This window comes from Oryctolagus cuniculus, chromosome 7 (assembly GCF_964237555.1).
Source record: "Oryctolagus cuniculus chromosome 7, mOryCun1.1, whole genome shotgun sequence".
Classification (NCBI taxonomy): Eukaryota; Metazoa; Chordata; class Mammalia; order Lagomorpha; family Leporidae; genus Oryctolagus; species Oryctolagus cuniculus.
In genome coordinates this window covers 158,156,746-158,172,327 of record NC_091438.1, presented here as the reverse complement: position 1 = coordinate 158,172,327, position 15,582 = coordinate 158,156,746, and the positions used below count along the sequence as shown (strand labels likewise).

At 52.1% G+C, this 15,582-nt stretch overlaps 1 protein-coding gene and 2 long non-coding RNA genes across 7 annotated transcripts in view; 1 reads left to right on the top strand and 2 right to left on the bottom strand.

Annotated features, from left to right (window-relative positions):
* The window catches only part of LOC127493646 (uncharacterized), a 31,691-nt gene extending 16,598 nt beyond the window's left edge, over positions 1 to 15,093 (bottom strand). For all 3 annotated transcript variants that reach the window (XR_011390897.1, XR_011390896.1, XR_011390895.1), the window contains exon 1: positions 14,954 to 15,093. This is a non-coding gene — a long non-coding RNA (uncharacterized lncRNA). The remainder of the gene's footprint in view (positions 1 to 14,953) is intronic.
* LOC127493645 (uncharacterized) lies at positions 12,674 to 14,369 on the bottom strand. Its single transcript, XR_007924117.2, has 2 exons — positions 14,163 to 14,369; positions 12,674 to 13,318 (listed from the first exon to the last, which is right to left on the bottom strand). It is a non-coding gene; the product is annotated as an uncharacterized lncRNA (long non-coding RNA).
* The window catches only part of UBE4B (ubiquitination factor E4B), a 128,691-nt gene continuing 127,790 nt past the window's right edge, over positions 14,682 to 15,582 (top strand). For 2 of the 3 annotated variants that reach the window (XM_017346595.3, XM_008265943.4), the window contains exon 1: positions 14,682 to 15,384. In XM_017346595.3, the coding sequence (XP_017202084.1) occupies positions 15,361 to 15,384 (24 nt within the window). In that variant the 5' untranslated portion in view covers positions 14,682 to 15,360. The remainder of the gene's footprint in view (positions 15,385 to 15,582) is intronic. The other variant, XM_051858091.2, reaches the window with a different exon arrangement.

Below are 15,582 nucleotides of genomic sequence, written 5' to 3'. Positions count from 1 at the left end.
CAGGATTTTTTGCTGAATACAGGCCAGGATGCTCAGACATTCCTGCAGGGATGGTGGGAGGAGGGTGAACCCATCAGACATCCAGGGGAAGTTCTTGCTGAGGTGACTCAGCAGGGTTCTTGGCTAAAACTGGATCCTATAGGAATGTATACAGCAACTGGGCCTGGGGAAGGATCAGGAGCCTCGTTAAAGTCTGGCCAAGCAAGGAATCTTTGTTGTTACCAATAAATGAGCTTGAAACTGAAGGGAGCCTTCGTAAACTATCAGTATTAGAAAAGTAAATTCTGGGGGCCGCCTCCGCCTGCAGCATCGGCATGCTGTATGAGTGCCGGCTCAAGTCCTGAATGTTCCACTTCCGATCCAGCTCCCTGTGAATGTACCTAGGAAAGCAGCAGAAGATGGCCCAAGCCTTGGGTCCTGTACCCACATGGGAGACCCAGAAGAGGCTCCTGCTCCTGGCTTCTGCCTGGCAAAGCCCCGGGGCCTCTCTGGCCAGGGCTGTGCCAGGCCAAAGCCAGGATCTAAGAGCTTCTTCTGGGTCTTCTACATGGGTGGCAGGGGGGCCAAGGACTTGGACAATCCTCTGCTTTCCAAGGTGCATTAGCAGGGAACTGGATTAGAAGTGGAGCAGCCAGGACTCTCAAACCATTGCCTGTATGGGATACCAGCACTGCAGGCAGCGGCTTTACCTGCTACTCCGCAGGCTGGCCCCTCATTTTGTACTCTTTAGGACCTCTCCCTCCCCACCAAATTATTTATGCTTCAGGCATTGCCTCCATCCCTCGCACTGAAACTTATCTAAAATGCAACCTCATTGTACTAATTTAGTCACTTATTTCTCAGAAGCTTTCCTTTAGCTTTTTAGCTTTTTTTTTCTTTTAGTCCATTTGGACTTGATTTTTTTGGTTGTCTGGTGTCCCAGGGGATCTAAGCTGAGTGGATTTCTGGAATGATGGGAAAGGACCATCTCTCTCCTCACAGGGCATGGGTGAGGATGGCTGCCCCATCCCTGGGAAGATTTGAACCCAGACACTGCAGAGAGCAGTGAGCAAAGTTAAGGGAACCGTGGGTCCACTGCTGAGCCTGGAAAACGAGCCCAGCCCGAGGGTCATCTGGGCTCTGTCCTTACGTAGATCAATGCCTCCCCTTCGTGTCCAAAGCCAGGCCAAGGTGTGCTTTGCTTCTATTTGTAGAGAAAGTCGTTACTGATGAGACACCGCGCGGCACACCTGGCATCACTGCAGCCGCAGTTTGACTGAGTTCTCCCTGAGCTCCTCCTTCTAGTTCTCTTACTTACCCAGTCGCTGCTGTATCACAGTGCCGGCCTCACATTTACTTTTCTCAGTTACCCTTGGTACATTCCAAGGCTCCATCAACTTAGCAGACTCCTCTCCCAGGGCTCTGGTCCCAAACTGGATGTGTTTGTTGGCTTCTGACCAGAGAAGCAAGAAACAACTCTACAATAAGCAGCTGCAGACACAGCTCCCCACTGTCTACACCGTGTGTCCTGCTCTCTCCCACGTGGCAGCTTCAGCCCGTGGTCTCCAGGGCATGGCCGCCAGGTCAAGGGGAGCCAGGTTCGGCTGCTGACCATGAACCAGGTTGGCCAAGTCAATAACATGACGACAGTCCTGGTTCAGAGGATCACGCGCTGAGTATTTCTGTTGCTCATACAGCACCTTCGTGGATGGGTGCCTCTATGTACATTTTGGTTCTAAGGAGGCTGATCAGAAATATTTCCAGACAGTTGGTGCTAGGGCACAGTGGGTTAAAGCCCCGGCCTGAAGCACAATCATCCCAGATCGGCGCCAGTTCTAGTCCCGGCTGCTTCTCTTCTGATACAACTCTGCTATGGCCTGGGTAAGCAGAGGAAGAGGCCCAAGTCCTTGGGCCCCTACACCCATGTGGGAGACCAGGAAGAAGCTCCTGGTTCCTGACTTCCAATTAGCTCTCAACTCCAGCTGCTGTGGCCATTTGGAGAGTGAACCAAAGGATGGAAGACCTCTCTCTCTCTCTCTCTGTAATTCTTTCAGCAAATAAAAATAAATCTTCTTTAAAAAAGAAATCTTTCCATGACATCAAAACCAGATGGTGGGGGCCGGCATTATAGCGTAGTGGGTAAAGCAGTTCAAGTCCCAGCTGTTCCACTTCTGATCTAGCTCCCTGCTAATGTGTCTGGGCAGCAGCAGAAGATGGCCCAAGTCGGCCCCTGCACCTATGTGAGTGACTTGGAAGAAGCTCCTGGCTCCTGGCTTTGGTCTGGCTCAGCCCTGACCATTGCAGCCATTTGGGGAGTGATTTCGGCAGATAGAAGCTCTCTCTCTCTCTCTTCCTCTCTCTCATTGTGCCTTTCAAATAAATAAAATAAATCTTTTATTTTTTGACAGGGAGAGTTAGACAATGAGAAAGAGAGACAGAGAGAGAGAGAGTTATAGACAGTGAGAGAGACAGAGAGAAAGGTCTTCCTTCCATTGGTTCACTCCCCTAATGGCTGCCACGGCCGGCACTGCGCCCATCCGAAGCCAGGAGCTGGGTGCTTCCTCCCGGTATCCCACGCGGGTGCAGGGACCCAAGCACTTGGGTCATCCTCTACTGCCCTCCTGGGCCACAGCAGAGAGCTGGACTGGAAGAGGAGCAACTGGGACTAGTACCCGGCACCCCAACTGGCACTAGAACCCGGGGTGCTGGCACTGCAGACAGAGGATTAGCCAAGTGAATCACGGTGCCTGCCCTAAAATAAATCTTAAAAAACAAAACAACTTGGCCGGCACCCTGGCTCAATAGGCTAATCCTCCACCTTGCGGCGCCGGCACACCGGGTTCTAGTCCCAGTTGGGGCGCCGGAGTCTGTCCCGGTTGCCCCTCTTCCAGGCCAGCTCTCTGCTGTGGCCAGGGAGTGCAGTGGAGGATGGTCCAGGTGCTTGGGCCCTGCACTCGCATGGGAGACCAGGAGAAGCACCTGGCTCCTGGCTTCGGATCAGCGTGATGTGCCGGCCGCAGCGCACCAGCCGCGGCGGCCATTGGAGGGTGAACCAACGGCAAAAAGGAAGACCTTTCTCCCTATCTCTCTCTCTCACTGTCCACTCTGCCTGTCAAAAAACAAAAAAACACAAAAACAAAAAACAGATGGTGGCCTTTTAGCACAAGCTGCTAGCCAGGCTACTCTGAAGCAAAGAAATATCTCCAGCGGCCGGTGCTTGTGGCACAGAAGGTTAAGCCGCCGGCTCCAGTGCTGGCTTCCCATATGGGTGCCTGTTCATGTCCTGGCTGCTCCTCTTCCTATCCAGCACCCTTCTAATGTGCTTGGGAAAGCAGCGGAGGATGGCCCAAGGGTTTAGACTCCTGCACCCATGTGGGAGACCTGGAAGAATCTCTGGACTCCCGCTTCGTCCTGGCCCAGCCCTGGCCATTGTGACCATTTGGGAAATGAACCAGCAGATGGAAGATTTCTCTCTCTCTCTCCTTCTCTCTGTATTTCCACCTTTCAAATAAGTAAATGAAGAAAAAAAGAAAAAATGGTTTTTCTACAATCTGTCTCCACTTTCCCATATAATCTTAAAATAAAAAATACATAAATATCTCCTATTATCCACACTTTCTGGACACAGTACAGGTAACAGAAAAAGTAGCATTTCAGTTGTGCTTGTAATGAGAATGTGATTTCTTGGAATATGATTCTTGTCAGTGCTTGTATATTTAAAGCCTTATTGAGATACAGTTATGCACGACCGCATTCACAGCCCCGTGATTTTCAGGGGGTGTATACAGTTGTCCGGCCATCCCCACGGTCCAGATTCAGAGCCCGTCCTTCCCTCCACAGTGCCCCTGGGAAACAGTGCCGACGGCCATGACGTTGCACCTCTGTGCTTGCAGCCTCAGCGAAGCTCAGCTGATGTGTCAGACTGAAGACTTCTTTATATTTCTCTGTTTCTGCGGAGGCTTCCCAAGCCTTTTGTAGGATACTGTTTTCCCGTATTTTTCTCGCTCTGAAAGCCGACAGTTCTCCACAGATATAAGGTTTCGCTTTTGATGTTTATTTGATGTGCTCATTAGTTAGTTAATTATAACTACTGGGAGCAATATTTTGGGCTCATTGCAAAACAGCCTTTTGGTTAAGGTCTAAAGGAACAGGCATATTCCCAATGCTATCCCTTCCATAAATACAATTTTTGTGAGTTTAACAATCAGCAGTCATAAAAGTAGAGGATAATCTGCCACCCACGTGGGCGATCCAGGTGGAGCTCCTGGCTCCTGGTTTTGGCCTGGCCTGGCCCTAGCTGTTGTGGCCTTTTGGGGAGTGAAAGAGAGAATGGAAGATCTCCACCCCCCCACCCCAATCCTTTTAATTAATTAATTTATTTTGTTGCTTGCTCTACCTTTCAAATAAATAACTTTAAAAAGGAAAAAATACAGCATAATTCTTTTTCCTCTGTGATGACAGAAAGACTGAGATTATCACTGTGGTAAGAACTTATCTTGTCCTTCAGATGACAGACCAAGGAGGCTGGGATGCCTGCTGCCCTCCGAACACTGAATACTGACCGTGGGCAGGAGAGCAGACTGAGCCCTTAACCCCTGTTCTTTCTGAGTCTGGCGGAGGAGATGTGGTCGCCTTCCAAACACCCATCTTGTCCTCCCATTTGGTTCCAGTCACATGACTGGAGTGGGACTGACCACACTCCTAATGCTATGGGTGGGCCCTGATTGGTTAAATTCTGATTGATATTTTCTACTTCCAAATGTGGTTGGCTCAGAAGCAAGTAGTGTGAGCACAGTTGGCCTAGAGTAAAGATAGGAAGAAGTTTGATTTTCTCTCTATTCCCTACTCCCCACCTCCTGTCCCCAAGTTTTCCCTCAAATTAATTGACCAATAAAATCCTTTGGTATCTAAACCAGTTTGATTGGGTTTTCTGTTACTTGAATCATAAGGAATCCTTATGGACTTGCTTTATGATAGCAGTGGAAAAGAATCTCTTATTATCCAAACTAGGTAGAAAAAAATGTGAAGATTGGAGTCACTAAACAGTTCACTTGGATCTTATCTACTTCTGGAGCCTACACCATTCACAGCTGTGCTACCTGTGCTGGCTTCTGTCCTGTCAGTGTCCTCATTTTCCTGCTCCATGAGTGGTGCTGGGTGTCATCACCAGATTAAACATATAAATATTCCCAATATCACATGCACAATCTGTGCTTTATTCAAACACATGGATGTAAACAAACCAAGAAAAACAGGAAATCTCCAGGAAAAAAGAGTTAATTCCTTTCTAATAAAGAGACTGTGGGGGCTGCCACCGTGGTGTAGCAGGTAAAGCCACTGCCTGCAGTGCTGGCATCCCACATGGGCACCAGTTAGAGTCCGTCCTGTCTACTCTACTTCTAATCCAGCTCTCTGCTATGGCCTGGGAAAGCAGTGGCAGATGACCCAAGTTCTTAAGCCCCTGCACCCGCATGGGAGACCTGGAAGAAGCTCCTGGCTCCTGGCTTTGGATTGGCTGAGCTCTGGCTGTTGTAGCCACTTGGGCAGTGATCCAGTGGATGGAAGACCTCTCTCTCTCCCTCTCTGCCTCTGCCTCTCTCTAACTCTGCCTTTCAAATAGATGAATAAATGTTTAAAAAAACAAAAAAGCAGAGAGACTGTGTTAGGGCTGGTGCTGTGGCTTAGCGAGTAAGGCCACCGCATGCAGTGCTGGCATCCGATATGGGTGCCGGTTTGATTTCCAGCTGCTCCACTTCTGATCCAGCTCTCTGCTATGCCTGGGAAAGCAGAAGATGGCTGAAGTCCTTGGGCCCCTGCACCCTTGTGAGAGACCTGGAAGAAGCTCCTGGCTCCTGGCTTTGGATCGGCACAGCTCTGGCCATTGTGGCCACCTGGAGAGTCAACTAGAGGATGGAAGACTTTCTCTCTCTCTCTCTCTCTCTCTCTCTCTCTCTCTCTCTCTGCTTCTGCCTCTCTGTAACTCTGCCTTTCAAATAAATAAATAAATCTTTAGAAAAGAGAGAGAGAGAGAGATTGTGTTATTATCAAGTAAAATAAAAATTGGAAGCAAATACTTAGGTGAACCAGGACACAAAAGCAAAAATATTCATAATAGTACTGTATATAACTGCCAAACCTAGAAAGACACACTCAAGATATATTGATACATTGGAATACAACAATGAACACATCAACTATGCAAGCTAAACACACATGGGTGAATCTTACAATGTTGAACAAAAAAAGAGTAACATACAAAAACCACAATAGTATAATTTCATTTCCATGTAATCCCAAAGTAAGTAAAATCTAAACTATATGGTTTAGATGATAGAATTATAAAGAAAAACAAGGTAATTGGCAGCATGAAAGTCAGGATTTCAATCCCTCAGACCTACGGGCAGGGTTGTGATGAGGATCTGGGGGCACGGGAGTGGCCACTGAGGTCCCCTACGCCTGATTCCTGGACCAAGGTGGTGATTACGGTTACTTTACTTGATCAGCACTTGTGTATGCACATTTCTGTAGGTGTGCTGTATTTCACAACAAAATGTTCCTCTAAAACAGAGAAAATGAGATCCCGAGAGAAACAGGCAAGAATTAAGAATCTTCCTGCTAGTTTACTGCTGGTGTAATTTTTCAGGAACGTAGGCAGTGCCTCTGTGTGAAGGCAGTAGCAGAGAAATGCACCCGAACATCACCTGGAAACCCGCTTCCCAGAACTCTGCAGGCCACAGCTGCGCTCTGAGACTTCCTTTGAAACAGGTGGCCGCTAGCGAGGTGGTAACACAGGTACTGAATGTACCAACGGAGAGGAACGTTCCCTATCGCCCGCCTCTTCGTGTTGGAGACCCCATGAGCTTAGGCTGGAGTCCTTTTCTTTTCCTTCTTCTCCTTTTTAAAAAAGATTTATTTGTTTATTTGAAAGGCAGAGTTTCAGAGAGGGAGAGGCAGAGAAGAGAATCTTCCAGCTGTTGGTCCACCCTCCAAATGGCCAACAGCCAGGGCTGAGCCAGGCCCAAGCCAGGAACCCAGAGTTTCTTCCAGGTCTCCCACGTGGGTACAGGGGCCCTAGGACTTGAGCCACCTTCTGCTCTTTCCCAGGCCATTAGCAGGGAGCTGGATCGGAAGTGGAGCACATCTTCATTGCTGCCACCTGTCAGTTCACAGCGGGACCACTGCACCTCTCACTTGGAAGCTGGTCTCTGCCTCTAGTTTCCTATCTTAATCCACTGGGGCTATGTAACTGGCTATCGTCCAGAAATGTATCGCCCATAGTTCTAATGGCTGGGGAGTCCAACATGAAGGTGCCAGCCGAGTTGGAGACTGGTCAGAGCCTGTTCCTCATAGGCAGAGCCTTCTCCATGTCCTCACGTGGAGGAGGGGGAAAATGGTGCAGGCCAGTAAGGGCTTTCATCTATTTCCTTCCTTCCTTCCTTCCTTCCTTCCTTCCTTCCTTCCTTCCTTCCTTTCTTGACAGGCAGAGTGCATAGTGAGAGACAGAGAGAAAGGTCTTCCTTTTGCCGTTGGTTCACCCTCCAGTGGCTGCCACAGCTGGCACGCTGCGGCTGGCGCACTGCGCTGATCCGAAGGGAGGAGCCAGGTGCTTCTCCTGGTCTCCCATGGGGTGCAGGGCCCAAGCACTTGGGCCATCCTCCACCGCACTCCCGGGCCACAGCAGAGAGCTGGCCTGGAAGAGGGGCTACCGGGACAGAATCCAGCGCCCCGACCGGGACTAGAACCCGGTGTGCTGGTGCCGCTAGGTGGAGGATTAGCCTAGTGAGCCGCGGCGCCAGCCCCCCTATGATCTATTTTCAACAGCCAAAAAGAGGTCCTTTTCTAACATCAAAGAGATCATTGTCCCTGCCCTGTTCAAAACTCTCCAACAGCTCCCATCTTACACTAAAGAGCCACGGAGTTGTCCACACCATTCCCTAATGCAGAGACTGCTCCAGCCTACGTGGCCACCTGCCCTGCCTGCTCGCAGCTCAGGGTCTTCGCCTTTTCCACCTGCTCTGCTTCTCATGCTGTCTGGCTGATACCCAGCTGGCTCACTTCTTCACTCCTGGCAGGGCTTTCCCCAAAGGTCACTGGCTCAGTGACCTCCCTAACTGAAATGGGACCATCCGTTTGCAGTGCTGTTTCCCTTCCTGGATTAATTGTTTTCTTTTCTTTTTTCTTTTTATTTATTTATTTATTTTTGACAGGCAGAGTGGACAGTGAGAGAGAGAGCCAGAGAGAAAGGTCTTCCTTTGCCGTTGGTTCACCCTCCAATGGCCTCCACGGCCAGCGTGCTGCGGCCGGCGCACTGCGTTGATCCGATGGCAGGAGCCAGGTGCTTCTCCTGGTCTCCCATGGGGTGCAGGGCCCAAGCACTTGGGCCATCCTCCACTGCACTCTCTGGCCACAGCAGAGAGCTGGCCTGGAAGAGGGGCAACCGGGACAGACTCCGGCGCCCCGACTGGGACTAGAACCCGGTGTGCCGGCACCGCAAGGCGGAGGATTAGCCTAGTGAGCCATGGCGCCAGCCATTCCTGGATTAATTTTAACTGACAGCACTGGTTCAGTCCATTTCCTGTTGCTACAACAAAATACCCGAGACTGTCATTTATAAAGAACAGGATTTTAGTTAACTCTCAGTTTCTGGTGGCTGAAAAGAGCATGGAGCTGGTATCTGCTTAGTATCTGATGGGAGCCCTTTAGCTGCAATGCAAGAGGTAGAGGGTATCACATGGCAAGACATAGCAAGCATGCTGGCTTGGGTCCTTCTTCCTCTTGTAATAAATCCACTAAAGCCCATCATGGGGACCCTGTGCTGGGACAGGGCTTGCCTTGCTATCGTGTTTCAGCAGACAGTCATCCCGAATTTCCATTCCCTGAAGGCAGGTAAGCCCGGGGTAACGGGGTGCCAGGGTATCAGGTGCTAGAGATGGTACTGAGTTCAGCGCACTTCAAAATTTTGGTCAGAAAATTCATTCCACCCCACTGCGGATGAGTGACGAAGATGGCAGAGTGAATCTGGAAGGCAACGCAATTCTCCCTCCTCCATGGAAACACAAGGGATAGGAAGTAAGTGCTGCCTTCCGACGTGCGTGGCAGCATGGAATGCCACTCCCACTTCCTGTTGAGGGTGCATGGCTGGCCGACGCCTCCACCTGCTGCCCCTCTGGCTCCACCACAGTGTTTGTGAGAAAACCACATTTCCCATGGCTGCTCCCATGGGTGTGGTGTGTTAGTTCCGAATCATTTCTATAAGGGGTGGTGCTGTAAGCAGGGAGGTAGCTATAGCAGAGAGGAGCTAACATTTGCCAACCCTGGCACAGGTAGCACAGCAGCCTGGCTCACCCACACATCAGTCTAGCCCGTGCTGCTCAAATCAACCTCCCTCCCTGTACATTTTTTTTTTTTTTTTTGGACAGGCAGAGTTAGACAGTGAGAGAGTGAGAGAGAGAGAGAGAGACAGAGAGACAGAGAGAGACAGAGACAGAGAAAGATCTTCCTTTTTCCGTTGGTTCACCCCCCAAATGGTCGCTACGGCCGATGAGCTGCGGCCGGCACGCTGTGCTGATCTGAAGCCAGGAGCCAGGTGCTTCCTCCTGGTCTCCCGTGGGGTGCAGGGCCCAAGCACTTGGGCCATCCTCCACTGCACTCCCGGGCCATAGCAGAGAGCTGGCCTGGAAGAGGGGCAACCGGGACAGAATCAGGCGCCCTGACCAGAACTAGAACCCGGTGTGTGGTTCTGCAGGTGGAGGATTAGCCTATTGAGTCATGGCACCGGCCCCCAAACTGCCCTTTAAAAATAATAAATTATTTATTTATTTTTGTATTTTGAAAGCCAGAGCGACAGAGAGAGAGAAAAATCTTCCATCTGTTGGTTCACTTCTCAAATGCCCTCAACAACAAGGGCTGAGCCAGGCTGAAGCCAGGAGTCAGGAACTCCATCCTGGTCTCCCACATGGGAGGCAAGGGTCCAAATACTCAGGCCATCTTCGACTATCTTCCCAGCTGTTAATATTAGCAGGAGTTAGACTGGAAGCAGAGGAGCTGGGACTCTGCCATCCTTGCATGTGGAGATGTGTGGGATTTTTTTTTCTTTTCTTTCTAAGATGTATTTATTTGACAGGTAAAGTGACAGAGAGAACGAGGGAGGGAGAGAGTGTGAGCTCTTCCAAGTGCTGGTTCACTCCCCAATTGGCTCCAATGGCTGGGGCTGCACCAGGCTGAAGCCAGGAGCCAGGAACTCCATCCGAGTTCTCACGTGGATGGCAGGGGTCCAAATGCTTGGGTCTTCTGCTGCTGCCTTTCCAGGCACATTAGTGGGGGGCTGAAATAGCCAGGACTCAAAATGCCATTGCTGGCATTGCAGGCAGCAGTTTAACCTGCTGTGCCACATGGGCACTTAACCCTCCCTTTCTGCGCAGTGCCCATCCCTGGCCCTACCTTGCACCGCCCAAACTCCCCTCCTATTGTTTGTAGCAGAAGACCACAAGTTCCCCAATGTTGCAACTTGGAACCAGTGTCAGCTGCAAATATCCAATATGGCTGCATGCTGTGTCCCTGAGATGACCTTCAGGTCAATATAACGTCATCACAATAAAATTACCATGCTGACACTCCCATTCCCATCCTGTAACTCATGCCATGATGTTTCTGAGATTTCTGGAAAAGGGCAAGGAAATGGGTGGCATCCAATCCCCACTCCAAACTCCAGCCTCTTTGAATATTCAATTATGCCCACTCCAGACATGGGCTCCCCATGCTGCCAGCTCATTTAGAGCACAGCTCTGAGCCTTGTTCAGGGTCCACACTCCCTCCTGAGTATGTACTTTGGCTGTGCATGGAAGTACGTCTTGCTTTTTTGCAAACTTTCATCTATGTCACCTCCTTGATTTCCTTCTTGCCACAGAGAGAAGAACTGGCCTCAGTCTAGGCAGGGACCATCCTACAACAGTGGGACTTTTCTCATGGGCAACTTTGGCTAAGGACACCGTCAGCCTGGCTGGAAACCTTCGTAGACCCCTGCTCTGCAGGGGGAGGCTCAGTGCCCTGTCCCTTCCCTGACAGCAGGGCTGCATCCATCACGTCGGAAGGCTCTCCCCACCTCCTCTCTCCACCTTTACTCCTCACCTGCATTTTCCCCAAATAAAACTCTCTCATGTCTCATTCTATTTTACTGTCTGCTTCATGAAGGACCCAAATAAAAAGGCTCCTAGAACAGGACTTACAATGCAAATACTTATATATTTTAAGTATATAAATATTTGAAAGATTAATGAATGGATGAATGAGGGGATGAGCTAAGACTTGAAAAATAAGAGGGCCTTAGCCATGCGAAAAGCCAGGGGAAGAGTTGTTCCGGCAAAGGAAACACCACTCGGTGTGTCTGCCTAGGCCTTGAGAAAGGAAAAGGTTTGTCTTATTCAAGATGGAAATCTGGTGGGGTTGAGGCACAGGGGAAGGAAGGGTGGTATAAGAGGGAAAAGCAGCAGCGGAGACCAAATCACATGGGGTCACACGGGTCATGAGACACAGCCTGGTTTAAGTCAAAGTACAATGGAGGGGCCGGCGCCGCAGCTCACTAGGCTAATCCTCTGCCTTGCGGCGCCGGCACACCGGGTTCTAGTCCCGGTCGGGGCACCGGATTCTGTCCCGGTTGCCCCTCTTTCAGGCCAGCTCTCTGCTGTGGCCAGGGAGTGCAGTGGAGGATGGCCCAAGTGCTTGGGCCCTGCACCCCATGGGAGACCAGGATAAATACCTGGCTCCTGCCATCGGATCAGCGCAGTGCACCGGCCGCGGCGGCCATTGGAGGGTGAACCAACGGCAAAGGAAGACCTTTCTCTCTGTCTCTCTCACTGTCCACTCTGCCTGTTAAAAAAAAAAAAAAAAAGTACAATGGAGGGTCACTGAGGGATTTGGAAGAGGTGAGCAATATGCTGGTTTATCTTTTCTTTTAAATTATGTATTTTATTTTGAAGGCAGAGCAGAGAAACAGAGATCTCTCAATACCAGTTCATTTCCCAAATGTCCCCAGGCCAGACTGAAGACAGCAGCAGGCACCTGACGATTTGAGCCATCACCACTGCCTCCCAGGGTCAACATTAGCAGGAGGCTGGAATCAGCACAGCCAGGGAAGGAAGCAAGATACCCTGATGTGATCCGCGGTGTCGGCCTCTTAACTGCTAAGCCAAACAAAGGTCCCAATCTTGTATATTTTTGTGTGTACCTACTATGTGCTAGATATTACATATTTGTAGACAGAGATATTTGTGTCACAGGAAAACAATTCAGGGAAAGCAAAAAAAAATTTTTTAAAGATTTATTTATTTGAAAGGCATAGTTGCAGAGACCAAGAGAGAGAGGTTTCTCATCCACCTCATATGGGTGCTGGTTCTAGTCCTCACTGCTCCACTTCCGATCCAGCTCTCTGCTATGGCCTGGGAAAGCAGTAGAAGATGGTCCAAGTCCTTGGGCCCCTGCACCCACGTGGGAGACCTGGAAGAAGCTCTTGGCTCCTGGCTTCGAATCAGCTCAGCTCCAGCCTTGTTGCCATTTGGGGAATGAACCAGCAGATGGAAGACCTTTCTGTCTCTCCCTCTCTCTCTCTAACTTTGCTTCTTAAACAAATAAAATCTTTAAAATATGATTATGTCTTGTAAACATATTACACCAAAAGCATGTGACCAAAAAAACCAGGTAAATTGGACTAAGTCAAATGAAAATGTTTTGTTCAGTGAGTGACACTAACAAGAAGGTGAGAAGGAGGCAGGCATTCAGCACGTGGTTAAATTGCTTCTGGGAACCAGCAGCTGGTATTTCAGTCCCAGCTCTTCTGCTGGGAGGCAGCGGTGACAGCTCAAGTAGCCAGGTCCTTGCCCACCTACGTGGGAGACCTGCAATGAGCTCTTGGCTCCTGGCCTCCCCCTGGCACAGCCCTGGGTATTACAGACATTTGGGGAGTGCGCTTAGCAGGTGCAAGATCTCTTTCTTTGTCTCTCTCCCTTTCAACCAAAAATAAATAAAAAGAAAGTGAAAAGATAATTCACAGGCCGGCACCAGGGCTCACTAGGCTAATCCTCTGTCTGCGGCGGCGGCACCCCAGGTTCTAGTCCCGGTTGGGGCGCCGGATTCTGTTCTGGTTGCTCCTCTTCCAGTCCAGCTCTCTGCTGTGGCCCCGGAAGGCAGCGGAGGATGGTCCAAGTGCTTGGGCCCTGCACCTGCATGGGAGACCAGGAGGAGGCATCTGGCTCCTGGCTTTGGATTGGCGCAGCACCGTAGCAGCCATTTGGGGGGTGAACCAACGGAAAAAGGAAGACCTTTCTCTCTGTCTCTCTGACTCTGCCTGTCAAAAAAAAAAAAAAAAGACAATTCAGATTGGGAGAAAACATTTGCAAATCATGGTACCTGATAAGGGGCTGGCATTCAGTAAAGAATGCTGATGATGGAATAAGACAAATAAACCAATCAAAATGAAGGAACGATTAACAGATGTTTATCCAGGAAGAAAAGCAGTGAAAACATGCTCAACCTCAATATCCCTTAGTGAAATGAAAAACAGCGCGACAGACAGACCGCTATCGCATCGCGGGTGGCCGTAATGCGAAGGACAGTAAGATTTGTAGGAAGAGGCGGGGCCGTCATCCCTTGCTGGTGGGAACATAAAGTAGTACAGGCGCTTTCCAAAAACAGTTTAGCGGGTCCTGAAAAGCTTGCGCACACAACCCAGCAATTTCTCCCCTAGGTATGTATATATTCAAGAGGAATAAAAGCGCGAGTCCGCACGAAGACTTGTACAGGAACACCTACAGCAGCATTATTTATAAAAGCCCCATTTAGCAAGGGCTGGACCGACAATACGCGCTGGGTTCGTAAACCGACTGTCACTTGGCGCTAAGAGAACGCAGCGCTGGCTTTAACGCCCGCGTCCCCGGGTCCGGGCTCCGGCTTCCAGAACCCCTTCCCGGACAGCAGGGCCCCGCGGCCACTGGCGCTTCGGCCTCTCTCACGAGGTCCCCCCGCGCCTTCCCGCTCAGCCCCGCGTCCAGGAGCACGGCGGCCCGGGGCGACGCCCGCGGTCCCGGCGCGTGCCGGACTCTCCTCGCAGGTTCTAGAAGCGGCGCGTTCCCACGAGGGGCGCCTTTCTAACTCCTCTGCGTCGCTCTTGCCCTCGCTGGTTCAGATTTTACCAACGCAATCACAGGGCAGGGACTGTTCCTTCAGGCGCAAGTCGCACACGCTCCCCGACGCCCGCCCGCCCGCCCGGCGCCGCGCTTTCTCCTGAGGGAGCCGCCAACATGGCAGAGCGCGCCCCCCGCGCGGGAGCCACGGCTCGCCGCCTTCTCCGGGTCTCGGCGGCTCCCAGGTCCCTGCGACCGCGGAGGGACGAGGGCACCACGGCCACTGGGGCCGCGGGCGAGCGCCCCCTCCAGGCCCAGCCTCCCGTGGCCGGCCCGCCCTCCGCCGCCGCCGCCGCCGCCAGCCTACCTGGGCCCGGCCGGCCGGCCCGTCGCGCCCACCGCCCCCGCGCCGTTGCCGTGGCAACGCCCGCCCCGCCCCCTGCCCGCCCGCAGCCTCCTTCGCCCCTCCCCCCGCCCGGCGCTGCGGCCGGGGAGGGGGGAGGAGGGGGCGGGCAGAAGACGCAGGCGAGAGGAAATCGGCGGCGCGACGCCCGCGGCCTATTGGCTGCCGCGTCCAAGGGCCAGAAGCCCCGCCTCTCTGGCGGGGTCACGTGATCCCTTTCAAAGATGGCCGCCCTGTTGTTTTGATGAATAATACTTGGTGGGGCGAGGGGGTAAGAGTAGGGGTGGAGGGGTAGGAAGATTTACTCTTCCAGCGTGAGCATCTCGAATCCCATCCTCCCCCTCCCCCCTGCCCAGGCTCTGGCGTGGCGGCGGGGCGTGTCCGGCCTGCTTTGGGAGGGGAGGGGCTTTCCTACACAGTACTGGGCTCTGCCAGGGCGGCTGTGGGGTCGTCTTACCTCGGGGCACCCACTCTGCAGTCCAGCAGTTCCCGCCAGGGGCCAGGGGTGGCAAGGAGAGCCGGCTCTGCTGGAGGAAACGCAGCTGCCGCGCCGCCGCCACCGAGACACAGCACGCTGGTGGCGCGAGCCGAGCCGGGGACCGCGCCGCCTCGCCCGGGCAGCCTGGGAGGCAGTAGGTAGTCGGCGGCGGCCGGACGAGCCTCGGGCGGGCGGAGCGACCTCAGCCCAGGCAGCTCAGTGCCTCGTGTTCTTATTTTTTAACCTCTGACTATGCAATTCTGAAACCTCCCCCACTCGGGGGACCGGACGGCCTCTGGTAGAAACCTTCCACACTCCTCGCTCCCGCCCGGTCTCGAGAACAGAAGGACCTCTCGCGAACGCCTTTCACCATTAAGAGGAAGGCGATGGAGGAGCTGAGCGCTGATGAGGTGAGCGGGCGCGGGGACACCTTGAATTCCTTGGCAGCTCTGCTGCTGTCGACCCGGGTGGGCTTGCGCCGGGGGTGCCCGGCTGTTGGGCTCGGGGACGGAATGGACATGACATTTTCCCGGAACAAAATGACTGCCTGCGAGGGTCTCCGGTGTTACCCTGCTGCCTTCTTTTTCTTTCTTCGGAACTGCGATTGC